The 25,954-nt window shown below is 40.7% G+C and overlaps 2 protein-coding genes across 6 annotated transcripts; both read right to left on the bottom strand.

Moving 5' to 3' along the window:
• Window positions 1–528: 528 nt before the first annotated feature.
• On the bottom strand, window positions 529–21,723 carry LOC111271065 (uncharacterized). Of its 3 annotated transcripts, none has more exons than XM_022851635.2 (7): window positions 21,267–21,723; window positions 11,331–11,547; window positions 10,525–10,702; window positions 9,040–9,223; window positions 5,781–5,872; window positions 2,332–2,511; window positions 529–1,054 (listed from the first exon to the last, which is right to left on the bottom strand). In XM_022851635.2, the coding sequence occupies exons 1-7, from the start codon at window positions 21,289–21,291 to the stop codon at window positions 1,001–1,003; spliced, it is 930 nt and encodes a 309-aa protein (XP_022707370.1). In that variant the 5' UTR covers window positions 21,292–21,723; the 3' UTR covers window positions 529–1,000. The 3 variants fall into 3 exon arrangements, with proteins under 3 accessions (XP_022707370.1, XP_022707369.1, XP_086828896.1); XM_022851634.2 differs by having other exon boundaries at window positions 529–1,043; window positions 21,267–21,709; XM_086972770.1 differs by lacking the exon at window positions 21,267–21,723 and adding an exon at window positions 11,918–12,587 and having other exon boundaries at window positions 529–1,043.
• On the bottom strand, window positions 17,424–23,174 carry LOC147752039 (uncharacterized). Of its 3 annotated transcripts, XM_086972771.1 has the most exons (5): window positions 22,756–23,174; window positions 21,772–21,876; window positions 19,335–19,652; window positions 18,808–18,989; window positions 17,424–18,632 (listed from the first exon to the last, which is right to left on the bottom strand). In XM_086972771.1, the coding sequence occupies exons 3-5, from the start codon at window positions 19,545–19,547 to the stop codon at window positions 18,371–18,373; spliced, it is 657 nt and encodes a 218-aa protein (XP_086828897.1). In that variant the 5' UTR covers window positions 19,548–19,652; window positions 21,772–21,876; window positions 22,756–23,174; the 3' UTR covers window positions 17,424–18,370. The 3 variants fall into 3 exon arrangements, with proteins under 3 accessions (XP_086828897.1, XP_086828898.1, XP_086828899.1); XM_086972772.1 differs by lacking the exon at window positions 21,772–21,876 and having other exon boundaries at window positions 19,335–19,681; XM_086972773.1 differs by lacking the exon at window positions 21,772–21,876.
• Window positions 23,175–25,954: the final 2,780 nt, after the last annotated feature.

Here is a 25,954-nt window from a genome sequence, read left to right as displayed (position 1 = left end):
AACGTTACTGAAACACAGCTTTCAAATCACAGTATTTCAAAAACTGAGATTTTCTACAGAACTAAACTTCTCCTACAGAATTTTGTCAACAGTGGCTGCTTATAACAACGGCCTTTGTAAGGTCAGCTAGCCCAGCAGAAAACGAATAAATCTGATAAAACCTGATAAACCTGATAAAATCTGATAGGGGTTCACTCAAAACATGGCCTCGCTTATATCCTGCACTCTGACAGGACATCCCCTGTTTATGTATCGTTAGAACATCGCGTCCAGTTCGAGTTTTGTAGATGTTGAGGCGAACTTTATGGCAGATGATGATTTGAACCATGTGCATTAAGCAGTCCAAGTAAACACGCCATAATACGATTGCCTAAGGCACTAACGCGTAACAAGTAATACATTTTGATTTTAGAAAATGGGTTATCTTTAAATGACCTATTCTTTTAAATCTCTAGAATAATTTTGCCTTCGACAAACGAGGTGTCGATACATACCTCATTACGAAATTGCTTAGAGAAAAGCCAAAACTGCACATTTTGTATTTATTTAAATTTGCTACTTTTTGCTGTTAGAATCAGTGTCATGGTAGAGCTTCCTGAAATAGTTACATTTAGCATTTATCTAATAAACGAGAAATCATGCATGATTCTATTACTATGGCAGCTTTGTCGTTGCTCAGATGGAAATATTCAGTCTAAAATATATTATTTTATAAGCGATGCTGTTGTATCTGCGTCTGGCTAGATAGAGTAGCCGTAAGCCCTTGACTTGTTCCCCTCTAAGCGTTTATATAAATAGCGGTGACCGGAAATAGCGGTGATGAGATCAGTCTGGTGCTTCAGCTGTTTCGATCTTCCGAGTGCGTCATGATGAAGTTGTCACTTCGTCTGAGGAATCGACGTGGCAGCTGCTCTCGCCTGAGCGTAATGTTCGACAACTCGTCGACAGTCCGATATTCCGATGTCAGCAGAGAAGATGCACTGATCACCCTGAGTAGTGGCTAGCAAACGCCGCTCCACCGGAACAGCCCCATCATTGAGCATCTGCAGAAGACCTCATCAAGCAAACGATAATTACGAAGCCCGACATTTGATTTGAAGACCGTTGTTGTCATCTACATGATTGCTTATTTAATGCAAACTAGATAAAAGTAATATTGGAAGGGAATGATGGTCCAGGAGCTACTAGTAGTTAGGTCATTGTTCAACGTACGAGATGCTTCCACGCAATGATTTCCAGCTGCGAATTTGACCGCATTTCATAACCCATTTATATTCTACACAATGTGAGAAGATGCCTATGGCAAATGTGCAACACTAAAAAGGTTGGCAAGATATAACACCTATCTCAGCCAATTTTGTCATCTTTGATATGCGTATATATATGTATAATAAGAATGTTCTCAATGCCTTCGACAATCTTACACAGATCCCAAGGATGATTGCGGCATAAGCATATCTTATAAATTGGCAAAATGGAAAGCAATAACTTTCTACGAAACTGAATGAAACGCTCTGTCACGGAGACGTTTTATATCAACATTTCTTAACGCTAAATCACCGTAAGTATTCCATCTTTGTCACAGATTTTCGAAATTAACTGGTAACAATATTATATGTTTTCCAATGTAAAAGAAACAATTCGAACGGGCATTTCGATGAAACACAATTTCACATCTTGACTATGATAAAAAAAAATTATACCAATTTTCCTAGTGACAAGACACTATATGGTTGAACTTCACATAAAACCATTTCATAGCTATATATTGCATTGACGATTGGGGTAGAAATAAACACTTACGACCAGAATATATCTAGAAGGAGCCAAGACGCTATAGGGATTAGACCATATTTGAGAAAAGAACCCTTTTGTCTGCAGGAAAAATTGACCAATCCACTGTGGATCACGACCCGATTTCGGCAATCAAACGATCATAGAGCTAAATATAAACAGTTCCCTTTGATGGACTGAACAATTAGCATTTTGATCCTTCGAACGACCTCAAGGGACTTAAGAAGGCACCGGTAGAGAATATACTTCAGCAGATGTTCTATTGGCTATAGTAAATAATCCGTATTTACTATAGCCAATAGGACATCTGCCAATACTATAAAAATTCGTATTAATTCTTGCTGCTCAAATTCAGCCAGCGTTAAGCTTGAGCAACACAATCAGATATAATCGCTATTCCGGTCGATTTTGCTAAAATAATGGTCCAAAACAGCGTATGTAAATTAGAAATTAGTCTAATAACGGTGATAACAGGGAAAAGTTCGACTGAAATTCGCAACAGAGCGACCGCCGTGAAGAATACCTTATGAAACGTACCGGTAACAAGAAGAGTGGCTGCTTGCAACGAATAGGAGGATGAAGAGTGGTCTTCGCTTCCTTAGGTTCTTCTTCCCATTCAATGCGTTCCATAAATGGGTACAAATGAGCAACAAATTTTTCCCGATGAGAAGAAGCCTGCTTTGAAATCTGTGTACTAACGCCGTCGAATACGTCACGCTACGAATACGAAAACGATAATTATGTTAAACAACTTACATAAAACCGGCAGTGCTAAAGGAACTGTGTCAGGCTTAGTAAAAGCGAAAAAGGCATACGTGAAAGACAGGAAAAGCTCATTGGGATTTAAATATCAAGCGAAGACTATGTCTATAAAGTGCACCTAAAGAGTACGTTAGTTAAGGCACTGCAAGCGTCATGAAGATAATACCTGTCAAGACCAATAACATAAAATACGATTGAATCCAATAAGCAAGGGTGAACACTTAGTAACTGTGTTTTGTTCTTGTCGAAAAATTATGTTCTAAACAAACAAGTACATCATCCTTAAGTCAGTAAAATCCAGGGGGTAACTAGCTGTGCTCTCACGTGTCTCAGTGGATGGCTGTATGTATGCATTTTCAGATGTACGGTACCCTGTACAGAATAACGTTACCCATGCTATCCCAGTAATGGCTGACTAAGAGTCAAATATTCAAAGGAAGATATAAAGCACACAACTTGTTATTGAACTTCTGGTTTGTAGCGCCATCACTTCACCGATCTTCGAACGTTCTAGCTGTTTAGATAACGAGCCAAAACTAGACGTCAACTCTGAACGCAAAGGGAACAGAATTTTAAGAGGGGTGTCGGCATATTACCTGATAAAGGTAAATATATAGATTTGATTGATTCGTTTAGTTGTAAAGAGAGTGTTCTCGGACATTCTAGAATAGCTAAGGTCGATATTATACAATCCCCTGAAATTAACACGACGTGAACCTGGACTAATATCCAGCAAGGTCCCAATTTTAACTGTTGTAAGAAGAGATCAGAGCAGATAAACAGATGAGAGTAGGTCGTGGATTTGTCATTGCCATTAGCACCTTGGCCTGACTGCTGTCCTTCTGTTGCTGTTACATATCGGATATTTAAGAAGAGAAAAAAAAAAGACCGTTTTGAGCAGTAACATCGATGTCCGAACTATGACACCGAACCAGGACATTATTTCTCTTTCTGACTCAGCACTGCGTACAAGTCGACCTGCTGTTGGAGGCACATGATATGATGAGCCTTAATACTCCGTCGCTGATCCCGGTCGTGCTATATAAAATTACAAAATTTTCTGTTTTGTACACATTCTAGATTTACAAAGCCGTACAAATACTACTTATTATACGTCAAAATACACAGCAGTTATTGTAGTCCCATAATTCGACGAGCCACGAACATTCAACACCGACCAAAAAAAGCCATATTAGTAACGAGAAGGTGGGGCTATATGGGTCAAAATTTGTTTAACGCTACGGCTAAAATAATCGGTGCCGAGCGAAAAAAGGAACATACATGTTTATTCGACAAAAAAAAAGCTGAATTATACTATGACGAAAGTGGGTAATACTACTATTAATTTATTTTTTAGAAAAGCCCATATAAACCCATAGGGTGAGGTTATATGGGCCAGAGCTGGTCATATGTGGGCAATTAATGATTTCGTAGAAGAAATCAGTAATTCAGGGAGTTAACTAAAGGGCAAATGCTTCTTTTTTTAGAAGGGCTACCATTATGATTAAAGAAACCGATATATAAATCCTGCCATGTTAGGCAAATTTGCTACATCATAGTAAGTAAAAACGTAAAAAAAAAGTAAAAACATGATGAAAGTCATTTTTTGTTCGACGTCTGGTTTAATAAGCGTAAAACTATAACGGCTTATTAGTTTAACATATATACGCATTTTTAGCCAGCTGAGTTCTATTCTATAAATAAATAAATTACTTATCCGTTTCTTTGTAAAGTCAGCATGAATAACATCCGATAGTATATATATGCCCGAAATTCAATGGTCCCAAAAAGGGCCCACGTCACGCTCAGACAACTGCTGTTCAGACTATTGCATATTGAAACGTCCATATATATATATATATATATATTCTTTACAGAAGAAACAAATGAAACAAAAAAAGACGTCATGCATTTCCTTATCTGGTTCAATCTGAAGTTTGCGAAAAAAAAACCGCAGGGTTGCCCCTAGCGTGAGGGCGCCCCTACGCGAGAGAACGACGGCAACAGAAAGTTAAAAGCGTACGCCATAAGCGAGTCCTTATAAGATGTCACTGGCGCTGGGTGCGAGGAGCGTCGAGGTGCGCTGTCAAGATCGCGATAACGATGATGGAACTGTATAGTCACTCTACCTTCTATCCCATGCTTACCGGCTTTTTATCGCTGCCGCACGAACCTTCTTTGGCCGGGGCGGGGGCGACGATGGCGGAATAGGCCTTTAAATCCAACGTTTCCATTAGGGTTCTCTTGCAGTCTTCTGCAAGGCTAGGCCACGTATCGCCTGCCCTCACCGGAAGCTATGGGCTCGTACGGCCAGCAGTAGAGCAGATGAGAGCCTACATGCCCAATGGTATAGAGGTGTAATTACAGTAAAATGAATCAAAGCAGCATAAAAGTTTGCCTAAAGAGATATGCATATTGCTGCTACTGTGTGTTCGCTGCCAGTGGAACATTATAAGGACAATGGCCAAATCAACAGGACAGATTTGTAGGCGACTGAATACGTTGTATTAATAGTTATTATAGCAATAGACACGTAAAAGGTATTGTTCATATTAAACCAGTATCTAATGGTCTCGCTTTTTATATATATATATATATATATATATATGGGCGTAGTTAAGCTATATGTTTTGTCCTTATTTCACTATTCGAAAGACCCGGGGATGTCCGAACGTATTTAATATTTACTTGATTTTACGTTAGCGATCTGTTTAGCACTTTGAACTCGAATTGGCACATCAGCGTTTCTATATAAGTAGGTGAAGAAAAGTTTACGCTTAACGTGATAAACGGATGATCATCAAGCTCTCAGGCTGTTCATCGTCGTCGCCGTTATCGGTGGAAAGAGAATTCGCAATGTCCATTATCAGTACGTTCCCGACAAACATGGCCACTTCTGCCTGCTCGTCCTCAACTATTTTCCTTTTTCTCGTTCTCCTCGAAAGGGAAAAGCGCAACTCAGTAATCGTGCTGGTGATGATAGTAGTAGTACTACTAGTCAGTGGGTGGAAAAGTCAGCCGGGATGGGGGAGCGGTTGGAGAGACGGAATCAGGAATGGCCAGTGGTTGTTAAGTGTGCTATGTACGTACATGCGTATGTACGGACGATAGCAGGTATTAGTCATGACCGAACTTGAACAGGTAGAGGGTGGATAGTGTAAGCAACTGATTGAGAGGCCAAATCTGTGAGGCTGTGGGGTACAAATAAGGTCACACTCACTTACAGCTCGCAGGTACGGCGGTAATATAAAGGGGACCCGCGGAAGGCTTCCCTCGTTGTTCGCATACTGCGGTAGTCGGAGCGCCTCGCGTTTTTCTATAATAGTCACATAGAAAGGGTAAATGCAGTAAAATACGTTACGCGTCATCTATATGTACACATGGTGTTGCACTACAGCCCGGTCGCGGATCTACTTGAAATGATATTCGTACACTTAAATTGGAAAATCCGACTTATCCAATATGTACGTTTTTTTTTTCTTAAAAAAAAAACATCTATTTTTTGGGCGCAGTGCTCAAAACAGTTTAGTACATCACACGTACTACATACATATGCTATAACTTTGAAAAACTTTCAATGGCGTTCCGTAAAAAGTTTAGGGGGTACTTTTGTTGTACTCCAAACATTCACGGTATTTATGCAGTAGTAGCTGCGGATACGATAGGAGATTTACACAGCTCTTGGCACAGAATTGCGTGATGTATGTTACACACAGGGTTCGCCTATTGGGGCTGTAAGATTCAATTAAACCAGTAGCTCAAGTATTCAGACCATGCGAAGACTCGTACGCTTCCTGCGTCGCTTTCCATTTTGTATGAAGAATAATCTTCTCTGATAATTTATGTTACTATTCGATTCAAACAGTGAGCAAAAAAAATACCGCATAGTATCATATGAATACCTTCACGTCATTTACCAATGAACATTTTAGATCGCTAAAGTAACCGACCTTTAAATAGGACGTACTATCGCACTGTTTTTTCTATTAAGCTGTTTAAGGTTCTCGATGTCGATGATGATCGATCGACATGTCGATAGACTTCCAGTAGTTGAAACTGGTGAAGCTTACTTTAGACAATATGTACTTTTGACAAGACGGTGCCATTGTATGTACGAATCACTGTATTTATAGAAAAAACAAATTTAATCAATGCACGGGCTGTACCGTGGTCATGGTGTTCATGCGACATAATGTCGTTAAAGTTTTTTGAGTAGCAAGGTGTTTGGGATGAAACGTTCTACAATCAAGAGCTAAAGCGACGTATCCATCATGACGTGTTAACAATTACGTCGGACTTATGCAGAAACTTTGAGCTTATCAACAAACCTTGAGGCAGTCGCATAATTAAAAACACTGCTATTGGCAATACAGATATCGGTGATACTATGCATGCTCGACAATCTCATGCCATTTACTATAACTGAAAATTGACACATAAGAAAAGTGCAGGACCCCGCAAATACTGTTAGAGTCGTTGGCATCACTTGTAGAAGCAAAGAAAGATATTCGAATGTACAGACAGGCGGGTAATCACGTAACTGAACAGCGAGCGACAGGTAAGGCAGCTTGCCTAAGCGAAGATGACTGCCCCGGTAGAAAGGACAAACAGACATAAATAGACATCCTACGGTCAGGCATGGCCAGAGATTCGTTTAAGTGATTAAGACGAACATGTTCGATACTAGCAGAGGTCAAAGCTAGAGAAAGCTGCCATCGACAGCCATAGCCCTTTATTGAGTGGTAGGGCAGATGCCCCTAACTATCACTAGTGTGTGCGAGAAAGCACTCAGAGGTACAAGGAGCGGAAGGGGTCGAAAACAACTGCCACAGCTACCCTCGTGTCGAGGGTCAGATGCACCTAAGGGTAGTCGTCTATGCATACACACAGGACTGTGTGTAGGTATATAAAGTTTGGACGTTTAGGTCGTGTTGTATCTTCTCGGGTATGAGCGCACCTGTTTGTTTATGCATGTAAAAGTATTCAGTAATCTGATAGTCTTCTTGGTACATCGCCCTGTCGGCGTAGGCCGCAGTAGCAACGGGTCACAGTGGTGGAAAAGAGTTGAGCGGCGAGACCGGGCTATTTATAGGCTTCGTCCGTTAGTTTGTTGCTGTTACATTCGGAACTGGGCAGATCCAAGGGGATAGATCGTGTGTATGCCGTATAGCTGCCATCACGACAGACAGGTGAGCAAGCAATTGCAAGACGAGCAAGCTGGTAACCAATAAGCCAGCTGTACGGACAGACCGTACGGGACACCACTGGTTCCTGGCAGGACTCTGTTAGTCGACCAACGGCGTCCAGTCGGCAAGAAACCTTTAAGAAGGTATCTCGCAATAAATGTTGAGTGTTATAGCGTAGCATATATTAACTCTCGACTGCCGCTGCTGACACGAAAGGTCGCGTTACGCTTTCTTGTCGCTCTATGGTGTGGTGTGTACACGGACTATATAGAGTTTATTTTGATAATTTCCGTTACCACGACTCCGATAACTCGCAGCGACATGTCGCCACTTATTAACCTTACTGAGTGGCAGTAGGTCTTTGCTTCTTGTTATACTTTTATTATAAGAGTGTATGCACGTACAAGCTCATCTAGCTGTAAGGTGATTTGATATGGACAAGCTTGTGGCAGAAGTTAAGCGTGTCGAATAGTGAAGCCTTCTAATTGATCAATTTGTTGTGTTGATCAATATGTGCACATTTTCTGTGCTTTCAACAAGCTCATACACAGCAGCCCAGAGGCTGCAACAAGGCTTGAGGAGGATATGAATACATGAAGATAAGATCTTGCATCTCGGCGAGGTAACAGGATGGAACTGCAGCTAAGAAGACGTCAAAACTTGGCGAGAAGCGCTTTCTTTCAAGTAGAGCGACTTCTTTGAAGCTCTACGTCAAGAAGGATCTTTCGTTCGGAATGATCCTAACTGCCATAGGAACCTACTCTTCTCAAAGCCAGTATGCTCAAGCGACATAAACCATTAGCCATAAATCAGGTTAAAAAATATGGTATACCGATAATAGCGTGTGCATGACACTGGATAGAAATACCCATTGTATTGCTATGCAAATGAAGAGTGAATAGGCCGGCGTTCTAGAAATCAACAAATTACACTATCCTATTTCACTGTTGATTAACTAGTGCAGAGACGCAGAAATTATAGTAAGCACACACACACACACACACACACACACACACACGTATAATAAAAACGGGCCTGGAATGTTTCGCTATTATTTGGCTAGAGGTTCATGATTACCTGTACCTTTCTATCTATTTCTAAAGCGAGTAAAATGAACACATGTCAGTTATCACTTCAGAGCCAAACAGGGAACAAGGTCGAAGATTTACTGAAGTTATCTTGAAGCGTGTCATTTCTCTGATAGCGAACATTGATTTTCGTTAAATAGACCCCGCTTAGACAGAGAAAACGGTCATAAATCTAACAATTTATTTTTAGCGTATTTTGCTATTGTTACCGAGAAGAAAATAGACCGTGGTCGTGACAGGTGCCCGGGCCTTTAAGCCAAGATCCCAAAAGAGGTCCATTACGGTATTCCACAGCCTCTCGTAATTGACTCCGTCGTGCTTGACTCGTACAATACGTTCACAGAAATACGACATGATCGGCTGAATGCTCGCTGCGAACGAGGTACACCTTTTCTGTAATATGTAAACGCATAGATAATAATATTAGTTACTTTACGGGCCAGCTGGCTTTTCTAGGAACTTGTTTTTGCCGCCTAATGTAAACAATGGCTCAATATTAAAATTGTCAACCAGTGACGCCCAAGTTATCTCATCGTCAGCCTCCTCTAATACTGGCGGATTTGGTAATCGCCACATGCAACTTACATCACTTACGCTCGACAACAAAATGTTGCGGAAGCTATCGTGTTATCGTAATTCTATTTCAATTAATTAATTGTCCTACTTCATTGATCTATATACCTTTGTCCTGCTAGCGTGTTATTTTGTAGCATTAGTTTTTACTAATAGACCCGTTACGCTAGCTTCACTGCAGTGATCCTATTCTCATACTGAAACCTCGGCCTGCTATACAACAAATGAATTTAATGGATATTAGAGAGAATTTAGAAATAAATTAAGGCTTGTGACATAATAATGTTATCTCATCGCAGAATCCAGTCACAGTAATGATATGTTTCCGACTCAATCGTTCGATCACATCGTTTAGATTCCTTTACGTTGGGGCTCTTTTTCTTTACTACTCCGTTCCAATTATCAGCTATCTCACTGTGCTAATCTTGTTAGAATTCCAGCTAGAAAAAATCTCCCTTGATGCTTGATTTCTCCTCTCTTGATTGTACCGTTTTATCATTACAATTAGTCCGTTAACATACTGTATAACTTAAGAAGAAATAACTTCAGTAAGCGACCAATAGCTAACACAAATCTAGACCAAAAAAAAAGTCGGACTGTACTGGAAAGTCGTTTGGGAGTTAAAAAACAATAGCACCCATATACTGCTTCCGGCGATCACTATTCTTGAAGGGACCATCGGGCTGAAGGGACAATTAGGACATCTGCAATGGGTGCAGGCTCCCACTATCGATTCGTTAGCTTTACTTAAACATCGATTCATCGTAAAAATCTTTTGCAACCATATTCAGGTAACATTCTGTTAAGCTACGTGTAACTAGAACCAACAGTATCGCCCCGTCATCTGAAATAGAGCTACAGAAAGTTTAGCTGCGATAAACTGATCGAATGGCGCCTTCTTTGACATTGTCGCGCTCGCACCCCACTGGATCCTACGGACTTGCTCTGTTTCCCTTTCGCCACAGGAAGACCCGACCGGCTTTCATATTAGCTAATTTTAGAAAGTTCTTTTAGAAGTTTTAGAAACTCCAGAAGTTGAATCAGATAAGTTTGTCGTTCCACGTATGTATAATTGGAAAAAGTGAGGAAAGCTTAAAAAGAGATTAAAAGAAGGTCTTTACCCGAATTCGGTTGGCATCACGCTCGTCGTGAGCTCCTTCCACCTGCATGTCAAGGAGAATTTGTTCAGCGTTAGGTGACTGCACGAACAGCTTGCCGTAGAGTGTTAAGGCAAACGCCACTGGCCAGTTTTTCTCAAAGCGTTCAAGTACGGCGCGTACGTTACTCTGGGTTAGACATCTAGAATTCATCGAGAACACGCACACGCAGATGTTATGATCATAATAACACGAGAAGATTAAGGCAAGAAAAACACTTTCCTCTAACCGTCATGGTTTCGCAATGCTGTCCAATTTATAGCTATTGTTATTATTGTATGTCGAAATGGCTCTAAACAAATAAGCGTCTGTTACTGGCATTAATGAACAGCGGTACAATTCACTAGAAGTAATCTATCGAACCCCTCTCGGCATACACCTGCTTTATTTGGAAAAGAAAGTGATCCCGCACAAGACATTGCCTAAGAGCAGGCCGACTTCTTCTATGCACGATCTTTCGCAGAAGTACTTCGGCCTTTTAGGTTCAGCCATCTGTACTTACGAAACCCGAAAGCCAGCATGTACGATCTGTACAGAAAATAGGTGACAGATGAGCCACTATCCGGTAACGCCTTGAAGATAAATTCAAACGTTTGGCAGCTTTTGTGCTATCGGGCCGTTGGGTTGCTGGTGTTAACCAATACCAGCTGCTGATATTGGTGTTTAGCAACACTGAAGCCAGTACTTGCGTCTGCTGCTGCTGCTGTTGCGGTAATGGCACTTCGGCGTTGGCTAGAATCAGAACTAGGCCCGGTACACCGAAAACGTACCGTTCAATGTTCCGAAGGTTTGGCACGAGATCGATGAGGAAACCGGCCTCTGCACTGGCGTTCCGCATTTCCTTCTCCACAATCTGTAGGAGATTTTCAAGTGTCAGCTTGATATTGTCGGAGCGTCTCAACAAAACACTTTCAACATCTATCACGTGCAGCCCGAAACCCTGATGTAGATCACTAACGATCCGGCCCTTGCATGAGCCTGGCCCACCTGTAATTGTAATGATGACAGTATATTAAACTAAAAACTATTTGCTTAACACTATTTATGAGTTATGGATTGAAGCGAAGCTCGATGCTATTATTATTTGATTATTATAGCTGCTGGAAGACGCGGGTGACTCGGATCGGTTGTTCTCGTCCTGGGCAACATACATTATTTCGCCTAATTGGGATTAATTAGATAATGAAAATAAATCAATAAAAAATAATAAAAGTTCCCTACATATATAGGCTAGAAGCAAATCTGTCACTATCACGCTTGAAGACGGGATTGCCTTTGACAGATTTGCTACCTTTATTAAGCGTGTATATATATATATGGGGACTGTGTTTACGTGAGTTACGTGAGTATATCTTACCATAGGATTCATTAAGCGCATAGATTTGGTGTTGTTCACGTCCAAATATTTGGAGGCGTGTCTTAGCATAAGTCCAAAAATCAAAGCGTATCGACGTCACGCTTATTCGTGTCGTGGCTTACTGAATTTACTGCATAAAAATTTCGCAATTCTGGAATTTGGGCTTTATGATTCACAAGGTCTTATTAGGTTTTTGCTGGCTAAATTGAATATATTTACCTTAAGTTCATTTATCCTAAGCCACATTTAGTAGGCGTTTCTAGCTGACTGGATTACTAAGCTTTCAAAATGCATAGGAACTGCTATTGATGAAGTTCCTAAAAGGAAGTTTCTCTCGCCTGGGTCCGTCTACCACTTCTGGCGTTTGTGAATAGTTCACCGCCGAATTGTACATCCTGTGCAGGAACCGTGCTTTAACGACCACTCGATATTCGGCCGTATCGCTCTCTCAAGTCATATGATACAATGTAGCGTTAACTTTATCTATAGAAACGCTGCGTGCTGGCGCTGATGTAGCGATGACGCCCGCGCCTGACGAAAATAGTGTCGGTCGTGTGGCAATACGAATGCGACAGTCCTACTTTATGAAAGCCTAATTTTATTTAAACCTCATTTCTGCACTATGATATATATGAATTTATATCTATCTATAAAATGATATAACTATTATTTTATAGATAGCCATAAAATCAGATTAGTACTATGGATAATTTGACTGGATCAAGCGCTCTGTTGCATAGCTGAATAAGAATAAATGCGCGTTTTCTTGCATTTTTATACGAGCAGGTTTTCAGAACTATCTCGTTCAGGTAAGGCAGCAAAGACTTGCCTCCGCCAGGGGACTTAAGGCCCAATCGGGGTGGGTCTCGCTCGACTTATCTAGGCTTTGTGCAACAAACTTATGACGCGGCATGGCAATAACACAAGCAGCTATTAACCTTGATAATCATGTAGTTTATTATTTCCTCATGTTGCGACTTTTTTTAAACTCTTTATTTTCCTTTTTATTAATTTCTCGTAGTGATCTTTCCCAACGCTGAGGTCTAAGCCAACCTGGGAGCATGCTTACTGGTTAGGGTTCAGAAGGACATATCAAACACCTGCACCACGCCGCCTCCCTAGAGAAGCACCTAGAAAAGTTTGATACGCATGTGTTCCCTACTAAATATTTGAACGTGTTTCTATCCACACGATAGTATAGAGAATATTGAATGGGTAAACTTGGTCGTCCATTTAATTACCCTAATTTAGCCTGTCTTCATCCGAGTGCGTAACTACCTTAGTATGACTACCCTTACAAAGGCGGTGAAGTACCTACATAAATACGTGTCGGACTGCAAACATTCTAAGACGCACTAGCCGGGCTGTTTAAAAGGTCTGCACCTCCTGCCCCTTACGCGTACCGTTACTGCTTCTGCTTTACAGTAGATGAAAGAGCTGATGGTAGGCAGGCGGGCAGGCAGGCAGGACGGTTTGTGCGTTACCTTATTGGAGGACAACGAAGAAACTCTGTTATTATATGTATGCTAGAGAGAGTTCATAGGCTTTCTAACGAGATGCTTGACGCAATACGATCCAGTATGCTGTATCACGTTGACGTTTGCCGGTTTACCAGGCCATCTAGACCACCTTACGCTTTCATTGCACATATATCTGCAGTGACCTCATGGATGTAACTCAAGTGGCTAGCACTTATGTTCGAGTCACGACAGCACAAATACAGAGTAATGAACACGTACAGGCCTGGCGGCGAAACAGACGCGCTAACCTGTAGTATTACGTTCATATTGGCATTACTGTAATATTAATTTTTTTTTTCATCAGACGAATATGTCAGTGGGTAAAGTAGCGAGTAATTAGTATTTTGTACTCGGAGATTGAATAACGACTGATCAGACGACCGTAGGTGCTGTGTAGTTTATTCAAGCGTTGTTTGTCTGCGTGACGATTGATCTCGTGTCGAGTCACCCCTTCGTCATTATGGATTACAAGCCATCTCTAATGTAGTCCATTTTCGAGCGACGCGTCCTACTACTGCCGTAGAGCTGCAAACACAGCCATTAAAAAGGAACAACGGCACGAGACTGAGTGGGCAATTAATCGCTCCAAGTGAGACAGGTCCTTCAGAACACATTTCTCTGTGTAGTCACCATGGAACATCCGTCTGTTGAACACACATGCGAGTTCGAATATTTTTCTCAGAACACACTACAATGACCTGTCGTCTACATGAATAACGTGTGTAATTGTCGTAGCGTTTTCTCTTTGCCAGCAAAATAACATTTGTTGTTACTAATTGGAGCTCATGTGTGGACCTAGATTGAATTAAATGTGGAGAAAATACTACTAACCAAATACGAAGATAACCATTCGCCGTCTCACATGCCCGTCAACTCGATGCCCAATCGTTACCTTAATTTCATCTTCAGTTGGAATCGACGTAGCTAAAAGCGAACAAGCCACTCCCATTCCCTCTTTTCTGAGTTACCACTAGTCCTAACAAAGACCTAGAGTGAAGTTTGAAGAGTTCAGTACGGGACAATAAGCCTGTGCACCACAACGAACAATGGAAAGGAAAAACTTCATTTAAATAATTTTCAGACGCAATTATTTAAAATGTATAGCTTTGTAAGGACGTCGTCGTCAAATCAACATAATGACAGAAAAGGACCATTGAACATCTAGCAAGTAATCCAGGCAATGCCTGATCAATAGCGTATATCTAAGCAACGGACGTAAAACGCAGTGTTCCCTACTTCATCTATAAGCACGATATGTTCCTTTGCACTCTATGTTGCTCGCGACTCACTAGCTGCTTACAACAGCAGTATCTCCAGTTAGAATTAGCACATAAAACGGTTGCAGTTTACGGAGCGAAATGAAGCTCGCGTCTCACCACTTCGACTGTATTTGACACAATCATGTGCAGCTGTCCTGCCTCACTATGGAGTTTGATATATGTCAATACAAGCCGTAGTAGACATCTGAGCCTTTCCAATTAACCCTCAAGGCCCGATGGCCTGCAACGCCCGCCGCTGCGTTTTCGGTTAACGGCTTCGCTATCTTCTTCTTCTTTTCGTGCTACATAACAGCAGAATGATCCATTGGGGACAATAGATTGTATTATCGTGGTCGCATTCTAAGTGCTAATAGCAACGCCAGCGATACTTGCAGTAATAATAGCTAAAGTGAAAATCGATGGGTTCCGTTTATAAGCTTCCTAGCCCTTTCTCCTTCAAATGCCCAACTCAATCGATGATGCCCTCCTCCGTATGCTACGTTCTAATCGTCACCTTCTAGAACTTGTCTGATGTGGCAGGACACGAAATAAAACGCTATTGGCCCCTACGACGCCAGCGTCGTGCCTCTAGGGCAATCATGCTGATGATTGTTGGTTCCTCACGGTCAGGCCAAAAAGCGACCCAAGCGTTACGAATTTTTGGAGAATGCGTTAGTTAAGTCCATGAACATAGACAAGGATATTCGAAGTTGGATCATTCATGCCTAAGTAGTGATAAATTGAAAAAGATAGCAAAAAGTGGGAAACGAATTTCTAATGTAGCGGGGCTTGAGTTACGCAGCGTTAGCAGAGGTCGCTTCTATAAAATCCACATGTTCAAACTAACGATACGAGCGATGTACAACTAAGACCTCGATTGTGTCGTTAGGCGCTGTTTTAGATGGTTGGCCCCCAGTACAAAACTACGTGTGCCTCCACTCCCGATTTTAAACCCAGATTACCTCACGTGCGCTGCATACGAAACCGCACGATATATCGACTGGCGTTCAACGCCTGCGAATACCCAGGCATAAATAACTGCTCATCGTTCTATTGTGCATCCTTTGTATTGTGCACACTGAGCGCCGAATGCTACTTATATTTAACACTATCCTATAAGCCTTTCCTGTGGAATCGTAGCTGGCACTCAAGCTTGCTCGGTTATTTAGTTGTCTGGGAACAGCTGTTCCAATTTCTACCATTTATCCCGTCTCTTCCGCTGCAACTAACCGGTCTTTCTGGAACTCTTGATCGTTAACCCTAATGAAGTTACCCCACCGCTATCATTTCGTTAGTTTAAGGTGATACTGACTGGAAAATTCCATGTAAATATTAAGCCTCTTGAAAAACCAAACAAGTGCGCTATATTAAAACCCTGAGTATTCTCGATCGTTTTCTTAGCAGAAAATAGAATATCCAACTACATGAAAAAAATAATTATTTTTAAAAATTTGAATTTTGTACATTTTGTGAGGAGATTAAAAAATTAATTTTTGCATGTAAATGTTGTACACATTTCGACCGTAACAGCGAAAAAAGATTGTCTGCCCTTGGATGGCATTTATGTCAACGGGGAAGCTTTTGATATGTTTTAAGATAAAAACTATACTGTCAGGCACTTTATTTTGAATTACGGAACTGTTTTCCCGCGGTGTATCTATACACTACAATCACTAGAGCCGCTTTTACGTCGAGCAAACGTAAAAAACGTACAAATAGCAGTATATTTGTATTTTACTGGCTTTTTATTATGCTAAGCTTATGTGCAATCGGACGTTTTTGCCTAATGTGGTCGACTGGATAAAGTAAACTTATTGCTTCACTGCGATCGTTTTGATTTTATTAGCAGTCGTGAGGTTGTGTGTGCCGCGGGTACTCAGTGATGTGTGTGTTCCAAAGTGAGGCGTCAAATGTTCATATAAATAGACTGTGGAAGAAGATAACGATCGAACTCTACGTTCTTCACTTAATCTAGTACACAGATTAAGTGAATGCAAGGATTCAAAACTTCATAGATTACTTCACAGTTGTTTCTTATCTTAAGCTAAACTGTATTAGTTTCATAATGTAAAACATGGCCGCTGTGTACTGTTCTGTTTACAGATTTCCAAGTGTACGACTTTGGTCGTGCTAGGCATTGCCGAACGCACGCACCCGTAGACAAACGCATCCTAACGAATATATGCCTATTCTATTTTTCTAGTTTAGAGGCGTGCTTGGTACCGTTCGAACTCGGAACACATGTTTATGTTTTCAGAGTGAGCGATCCGATCGAAAAGCAGGTAAGGAGACGGGACTAGAATACAGAAAATATACACCACGAGGGCCTACGTCGGGACACACAGGCCGGCCCTCCTAGCAGCTCATGTGGGTTTCATGACCAATCCGGTATCCAAATTAAAATTCAAACCTATAGCTTCTAATTGTAGCCTTCTAATTAGATCATGCACTTGAATTTTACATGGATTTACGCAGTAGAGGTGCACTTTATTTACCTACAAACCAGCTAGGAAGGTCGTAGCTAACGGCGATAGATCCTTTGCCGACGAGCGCGAGAGTAGCTGACCACTTAATTTCATTAGATGTTACTATGGTGTAGAACTTCTGTTTGTCTGCCGTCCATTTAATCGACCTCAATTATAACTTGTTATAGAAACTACTTCACCTATTATTGCATTAATTGTTTTTCCTTCAAGGGCTAGAATTTTACGTTTAAATTCGCATCGCTTTTAGTCAATGAGTCTTGTTTTTATTTTGGATATATGGTACCCGGGACGTATACAGCTTTTCCGCAACGACAACATTAACAACGAAATATACAAGTTTATAAAGACTATGTTGACATAAGCTGGCTGATCTTGCGTTCTAATAGCCTGAATAGCCAGTCTGAGGGGTAGCATTTTCAGATATATCATACTTCACAAGCAGTTACCATTTATCAATCTTGGGCTGGATAAATATATTGGCACTGCATAAATTGCCTTAAGAGGTTGCTTTATACAGAAAAATCATTTAGCCCTGTAACGATTGTTGCCGTTCTCGAATCACAGACACACAACATAATTTACGCAGACAGCCCTCTTTCGATCGTTGTCTCCGCCAACTGGAAATTACTTTGTCTCCTTCAAGCGTCGTCCCTAACCGAACGTTTTTCAAATAGACAATCCTCCCTACGGCCACAAAACATGATCTACCATATGCGCCATTATATCATGTTCTTGTGTCCTGTATGAGTAAATAAAAACTAGCCTCTAGTAACTAGTCAGTACGCATTGTAAGAGAGAACGTTTGACGAGTTCTACCGCAAGCAGGAATACTTATCAAGAAGCGTAATAAGGGATGGCGGGGTGTATACGTAGACGAAACGTTCTTCAAAAGACGAATGCAGGATGACTCACAGTCGAAACAATGCCCAAGCAAGAACAAATAGCAAGCCACCGTGCCTTGTCTTCGAGTGAGTTTGCCTCCCAAAGTTAACTGAAAGATTTTGAGCGGATTTCAAATGGGCGTGAGATATTACGTATATGTAGGTAGCGGGCACGAAGAAAACTAATAGGTTGAGCCGGCAACGGGTTCATATGTAGTCAAATAGACACAGTTGCTGCGAAGTGGCGACCGTAGAGTATAATGAGTTTATGATAATGTTTATTAGAGCTTAACTTTAAGTTGAGCTATTAGCTAAATTTCATCACTCGGTACATATCTTCGGCTTCTCGGTGAATCCTGCCGTAGCTAAGCAAACAATGGCGAATCTGTATTTGGTGATCTATGTAACTCCCCCTGCTCGGGTTCGAATATGACTTGGAGTGGCATTTGGCAAAATTTTCTAGCAAGCAGTCCCCATCCATAAGGTAAGCGATCATTTTATAGATGCGGTCGAGCGTCTCCTTGGTCCTCCGGCAGAGGAGTTTCCGTTTGTCCGGATCGCTTTCATGGCTGAAATAGGCGATAGCAAACTATTGATCAGTCAATATTCTATTATCTGTAAGCTAAAAATTGAACGCGTTTCACAAGCTTACCGCAGTTATTGTTATATTAACAGCTTATTTCTTGGACAAATTCCACCCACAGCGTGTAACACCGCTCATTGTTTTCCAATCGCCGTATTTACCTATAGCTGTTAATGAGCTTTCCGACGTCCTGGAGCTCTGGCAGGATATTGAATCTGACCTTTAAAGAGAAGGTATGCTCAAGCTTCATTCGTTTCTCATCAGCGCGCGAAACTCGTGCCCCCTCGGTGATCTCTTTGTAACTTGCTATCGTGTTCATCACGGCAACGATTTGGTGACCAACCTATGATCTCCACAGATATGACAGATACAGGGTAGATAAAGAATGAAATGAAAAGCGTATGGAACGGAGCACTTTCTAAACGTACTCAGTGTTCATATTAATTTTATGATCTGAGACGGCTGACCGCGGTGGTGACACGCATGGATTTGGAGTACGGTCCACGAATGATTGCGGCGAGTGTAACTACCTAAAAACCGTATAATATAACAGCCATTTCTCTTACGATTTAGGTTGGATAAACAGGTTCAACTAAGAGCATTGCTATTCCCGGTGATCTACTCTAAACCAAAGGGCAGAATACTGACGATAGATATACATGTACTCTTAGTCTTTTAGTTGACTTACAAAGTCCATAAAGCTATCCATAAGTACAGGTAATTTAGTTTTCTGTTTACGAACGAAATTGCGCATCTCGTCAATCTCAAGCTGTCTTGCCGCCGCAGCTGCGAGGTCGGACTGAGCTGAGGTAACGGCAGTATGGATGGAATCATCTAAGGCGACGGTAGACGCCAGCGAGATATCACTGGACGATCGAATGACTGTTACAGCCTTGGGCATTTCGCGACGAGTGCAAGATGATGACCGTCCTCGATAGCCGCTGACGGAAGCCACAGCCAACGTATTGACATCGACTGGCTCGTTTAAGCGATTCTCTTCGGGGTTCTGCGCAAAATCACGAGACGAAGGCGGTACTGCATTTTAAGTAAAATAATAAAAAAGCAAATAATCAACAAATGCACAATTAATCATGTGTGCATTGCTTTTTCTTCGATGCATCGTATAATTTCGGCATATATCAGCAAGATAAAGCTTCTCGTTCAGAATTAAGGTAAATACATCCTCATATTGCAAGCAAACTGATCACTGTGAGCAGGTAAGGAGCGCAGGGAAAGTCATACGGCGAGGAGCACATAACTTCAAGTGTGAATTACGGAAGTTATCAAAAGTTAATTCTAGAACTGAACCAGAAGCGAAACGCACAAAGCCAATCAGTCGAGTATAATAAGGTGCGCTGAAATTACAAAAACGGTCACCGTATGTATTTGTATGAAATCACCTTTTGCCTCTTCGGTCCACGGCCTCTCGCTAAGTATAATTACAGGTTGTCTGACCTGTACAAGCCAAACTTACATCTAAGTAAACGAGAAACTCACATTAGACGGCTGTTACAAGATAGCTTACGAAGCCATTTTTCGATGAAGATGCTGTAATAGCATAAAGTTCGATAATGGCCACAAGGTGTTGGTAGCCCGCATACGCCTCGTTGCTCGCCTTGGTAATGCTTACAGATAGTGACATTGAACAGCCACTATAACTTATGCAATTAACTTAATACGCTTACAGTTCGAAGAACGCCACCGGAAAGGTCGCCAGTTGATATCGATCTCCTATGGGGCAATTGCTTTGCCAGTTACGTGATCTCTCAAAGAGAATACACCATAAAATATCTTTGAGTGTGTATTTGTTCATTCTTCCTGAGTTGCTTGAAGTACTGATGTTTGGCATCTATTAACTATTATTATTAGCTTAGTATTAACTAGCAACTACCGTATATAGGAGCTCACATATATATGCATCTTATCTGACGCGTGCAGCTTATTCAGTCTAGCCAGGAAACTTGGTTAGTTATTTATTGTATAATGTTTTTCCTAAACACATATTTCGTATATTGCAAACTATATCAATAGAAAATCAATCCGTCAGTGATCTGCTTCACGAGAACGCTTATAACTAAAATCTCGGTAAATACCATCATTTCCGTTTAACTTAAATATGTATCAACCGTCATAATAATAGTGCATCTACAAGTGGATCAACTCTAAATCATTTTCCTTAACAAACATTGCTTGTTAAGGAACTTCTATTAAACAGGCCCGCCTTAAAAAAGGACAAGCAAATCTTTAACATTTGCTCTTATTAAGCAAACATCCTTTGGAAGTGCAGTATTCTTCAAGTCGGTAGGTTTGACTTGTCTGTCTCGACAGCGCTATCGTCGGGCTTTTTTTATCTGTTCCATCACTGTTCGCCCAAGATTTGTCTTGGTATCTGTCCTCGGTTTATTAGGCAGCTTTTTGGGAAGGCAGCTACCTAATCTGTTGGCCTGCAGCAAAGATCTTTACGGAAGGCTTTTTTCTGTATAGTTCTATTAAAAAAAGAAAGACACATGTAAACCTATTGCTCGAGAGCTAACAGCGAAAACGTGTAAGCAAAACTGGTCGTATTCATCGTCGCTCATTTGTCAATTTATATATATGATTCAATCAACTGTATACTCACTTTTGAAAAACTTCATTGATTTCATAGTGCGCGAATGCTCGCTTGAGATTGAAACTATGATTCCAGTATAAACACAAACGTTTATAGCCGAGGACGCTTTTTTTTTCTACTTAAACGCTACTGCTCCTTCATATACGATTTACTCTATAATTGGACGAAGTATTAGTTCATGCCTGATATCTCCTAATGGGACCCTTGCCAACACACTCCGCACAAACAACTAACTCACACATAACATATGTATTCAGCCATACACCCTGTTACATAGATTGCATTGAATAGAGAAAAGCGTCTACTTCTAGCAACCTCCTCGTGCACGACGCTGGCGGCAGGTGTCTAGAAAGAACGTTGTACGTGCCAGACTTGTCTGTACGCACGAGTCTCTGCTTGATTACGTGCATATGCATAACCCAATTAATTTGAAAGCTGCATTGGGACTTCCGCAAAAACGCCGAATACATGTTACCGACAAGCATTGTGTACTTGTACTTGTAAAGGAGCTCACCTATCAGGCTGTCTTGCTGCAAATGTCCTAGGAAAAGGGTACGCTTGCCTTCGGTACCCACAAATGTATCGATACGCTTTTCTCTGTTAGCTCCACTCTGTTTTCCTGTTATGATAACATTTTCCATCAAAATATTTACATCTGTTGTGCGTTCATCCCTTATTGAGTAGACGATTTATAGTCTCTTCCGGCTATCAAAATCTATTCGCATATGGCCTGCACGCCTGTAATGAATTCCGCTAAAATCTGTTAAACGAAAACATGCTTTTCAGGTATGGATCTTTTTTTCTTGTTAATCTTATCTTAGTCTATAATACAAAGCAGTTATAGAAATAGCTGTATGACAAGCTCAGGACGCGGCATCTACTAGTGCACTTCGATTATCAGTGTTGGGAGTGAATTGGGAGTATTTTTTAAGTTCTGGCACAAACTTTTCTTTTTTTATGGAAAGGAGGTCAATAACGTGTTTGTTCTATGCCAAAAATGGTTTCACTCACTTTTTCCTGTAATAAGCCTAACTCAAATTTTTGTTGTCTTCTAATTTATATTCAGATAAGATCATCTGGAGATCCTTTCATCGTAGACTGTTTTTGATAGCTGCATTTGAGTTCTTTCCGTACTAAACCAGTAATGAAACATGTGTGTATATATATATATATATATGCAACATCTAGGTAGGAGGTAGAAAATTTTCTTTCAACTAATTACAATTTAGCTATTATCGACATGATTTCTTAGGGAATATAAAACAAAGAAAAAAAAAGAGCTACTTAGGAACTTTCGAAAACAATTTGAGTAAATAAACTATTGTTCCATGTATTTATGTTCAGTGTATTTGTGAAGATTTCTCGAGTCACTCGTAGAGTGATTCGCTGCGCTTCCACGCGTGACCACGCATTTTGTAAGAGTATTATATTTATAAAGCCAATACACTGACAGACACATCACAGACGCCAAGCAGGTCGTTAAAGTGACAAAGCTTACGTGATCATTCGGTGCATCTCCGTTTGACTCGAGGACTGTGGCTGATTCCGTACGATGCCGTTCCGGATTCGTTTAAACGGACAAACTGTCTTGAAAGCGATCTTATATCTAAGGCCTGCTATCTAGACGACGATGCTGCTAACTAAAACCACTATAGAAATCACTTGACTAGCCCGTCATTTGTTCGCTCGTCAACACTGATTAGCAAACGTGCGACAATCGCCAAAAACCCGATTGCCTAACAACTTTAAGATCTTTGAACCACGTATACATCTACAGTCGAAAGCCAGGTCTCAGAAATACGCCTCAGTACCCAAACTCAATCCGAGGCATGCATAATGACATATGTCATACATAGTTATCAGACAGATCAGGAAAACACGAGAATAACTTGAACGTGAAAAAGAAATGGGGCAGCGCTAGATAAGGCATCAGCAATATATAGCTACAATAGGTTGGTCCTCTAACTGTATAATGACGTAGGGTTTTACCTCTATGATCAATAGCTAAAAAACACTCACTCTGTGAGCTATAAAATACGCCTACGCCATGAAAAACGTACAAAATCTTAACAAAGAATGGATCCGACATATTCGATTCCCTGAAAGTGTTGAACTTTATTATCATGTTTAGGTGTCTTTCATTCATTACACATGAATATTGGTGTGAGTGGTAAACGATCATGGAAGTCGATGTTATCTTCCTTGTTCCTTGAAGTTGTTGCTTTTCAACTTACAACATTGTTTCCATTGCGTCAACTACAGGAATCCTTTTTCCCTTCTAATCAGTATCAATTGTTCAGTACAAGCGCTTTTCAAAACATCAGTCAACCTAAACAGGATGAACAAAGGTCGTATTCGTATCGCGGTTGTAGGCCTTCCGCGGGAACTATGGATCCACCTTTTACGCAGCACACACATCATGATATGGTAAAGGAACTTATACGGCTACGCTTTGAATCGTTTCCTTCTAGATTTATCTGTGTACATGCATGCATATATATATACATAGCTGACATGATCTAGCACCATCACACGGTACGAAAATTGCGTGCGGTAAGCGTCTATTGGTCCCCGAAAGACAAGGTTCACTTGTTGTATAAGGTAAAAAATGGTAACTTCATTGTTTTTTCCGCAGCACCAGTAGCGGTCGATTACATAACGGTAAAGCCAATATAAAGCTTTGTCTTGACTGTAGTTCCACTCGTAACATTGACGGGCTTATGCTCGAAATAGTACATCATATAGTATTGGTAACAATTTGATTCGGAAAATTTGGAATTCGAGCCCATTTATTTTGGTATAGTAATGTGCTAGGTCCATCGATTTTCCCTTGCGTGGCGAGAAGCAAAATGAATGCTCGACCTCATCAACAATAGGAAAAAGTGCTCATTGGACTCCACCATCATCAGTAGCAATCATGATTTGATGGACCCTCAGTCGATCGGGTTCTCATGAATTCTCGGGCTTCAATGAAATGAAAAAAGTTATGGTCGTAGATTGTAACAACTTCGCGATAATGATGCTATGGGTGACACGATTTGTGCGCGGAAAAGTGTGGGAACGTCGTTTACGCTTGTAACCTCGCGTCGCACAAATAAATTTTGCTTAAATAGCCACATACTGATATAAGACAAAGCTTCGTCGGTCAAAGCTAGATCGACTTCGAGGCAAAATAAGACAAGCAGCGGGTATGCTTAAAAGTCCGTTGGCTATAGCTTCCTGAATTTTTTTGGAAACCTCATGATGCATATATAAACATTGCATGGAGATGTCTATAATTGTGTTTTGTTAGCGCCAAAGCTTTCGTAATATCAGTGCACGATGAGATGAACTTACTTAAAACCTGATCATAACAAAGATTACTGATGAATATTAGACCCAACCCATACCCACACTTATTTTTAGCATTAGCGAGAGTCATTCATTCACTTCCAACACAGCTACTTGCCCTTATACATAGCTACTTGGGAATCGCCACATATATTTCATGACAGCCGTCCTTTCCAATGGCTTTGAAGGACTTCTCATTACGTAGACAACAGTACCCCTTAGCTATAAACTCTACCCTCACTCGGATATCTTTCCGAATTTCGTACATTTCATGGCATTGCACTGTACTCCCGCGAAATTTCGAAAATACAACGCAAACTTAAAAATAAAAATAGAAATAGGTGAAAATGTAATCAGCGGCGTTTATATCGTCAGTGGCCTTGAGGCGCCGTTAACGAAGCTAAAGAATTATAATAAAAATTCTGTTTCTGTATATATTTGAATGATACTACAAAAGGGTGTCTTTGGGGGTCGTTGCTCCACTTGTTTAGACGAGTTAGATGGGGAACTGGAAGATCGTTTTGTCACAATCTATAAATAGATGTCTTCTGCCGAGAATATGTGAATCGTATAGTGAACTTCGTGATGAACACATTTAAATATCCATACATTATATTTATATAAAACGTGTACGAAGACCTTAAAAATCCTGGGGTTGTGAAGGAAGACACTTGAATCCCCTGAACAAAATCACCCCTACGCTGATCCAAACGCTCTCTTTTATTTTATTCTGAGGACGATTAATCTAGCTTAAGTAGCTATTATGATGCTGAGTGTCGCGTTTAATAACATGACAGGGAACAATTGTTCGACGTTATAGAACCCTATTTCCTTAAAGCGATGCAACGGTTATGGTAATTATATATATATATATATATATATTCGTACGATAGTGTTTACATAATTTGCCTTTGAAAATGGAATTTCTATGTTATGCTTGGGAACGCTAATTGGTAACTTGTACTTATTAGTATTTTCAAATACGTAGGCTAGTGGTTTTGATTATTTCTTAGCGCCCATTATGACCACATTTTATCTAAGCGTGCTGATATCGAGGCGATATCTGGCAAGGACAAAGCTTCAGACTTTGATACGCTAGCAGCAAAACGATAGGTTTGGCCACATGGGTCTGGTTATTGACCCCATACTTTGTCGGTTCATCATTATGATGGGGTTGTGGTGTTAACTTTTATGGGATTACCGCCATATCATATAAGCGTTTGCTATAATGTTCAATTACCCATGGATGATGCGCACAGCGTAACACTCCGCTGATCAAATAGCCGAAACAATAACAAATGAATAAAAAAATTTTCTATATAAAAAAATATATATACATTGTATATATATATATATATACATTGTAT

Source organism: Varroa jacobsoni, unplaced genomic scaffold, assembly GCF_002532875.2.
Source record: "Varroa jacobsoni isolate VJ856 unplaced genomic scaffold, vjacob_1.0 contig00310, whole genome shotgun sequence".
Taxonomy (NCBI): domain Eukaryota; kingdom Metazoa; phylum Arthropoda; class Arachnida; order Mesostigmata; family Varroidae; genus Varroa; species Varroa jacobsoni.
This window is presented reverse-complemented; position numbering and strand designations above follow the sequence as displayed.

What these genes read in the sequence shown, in the direction of transcription:
- LOC147752039 (XM_086972771.1), bottom strand. Translation starts at nt 19,547, where the DNA reads ATGCCCAAGGCTGTAACAGTCATTCGATCGTCCAGTGATATCTCGCTG. An exon ending in TGGATAGCTTTATGGACTTT is followed by an intron (nt 18,990 to 19,334) that starts GTAAGTCAACTA and finishes TGGAGATCATAG; the next exon opens with GTTGGTCACCAAATCGTTGC. An exon ending in AAGCTCATTAACAGCTATAG is followed by an intron (nt 18,633 to 18,807) that starts GTAAATACGGCG and finishes CGCCTATTTCAG; the next exon opens with CCATGAAAGCGATCCGGACA.
- LOC111271065 (XM_022851634.2), bottom strand. Translation starts at nt 21,291, where the DNA reads ATGAAATCAATGAAGTTTTTCAAAA. An exon ending in AACCTTCGGAACATTGAACG is followed by an intron (nt 10,703 to 11,330) that starts GTACGTTTTCGG and finishes GATGAATTCTAG; the next exon opens with ATGTCTAACCCAGAGTAACG. An exon ending in CACGGTCTATTTTCTTCTCG is followed by an intron (nt 5,873 to 9,039) that starts GTAACAATAGCA and finishes TGACTATTATAG; the next exon opens with AAAAACGCGAGGCGCTCCGA.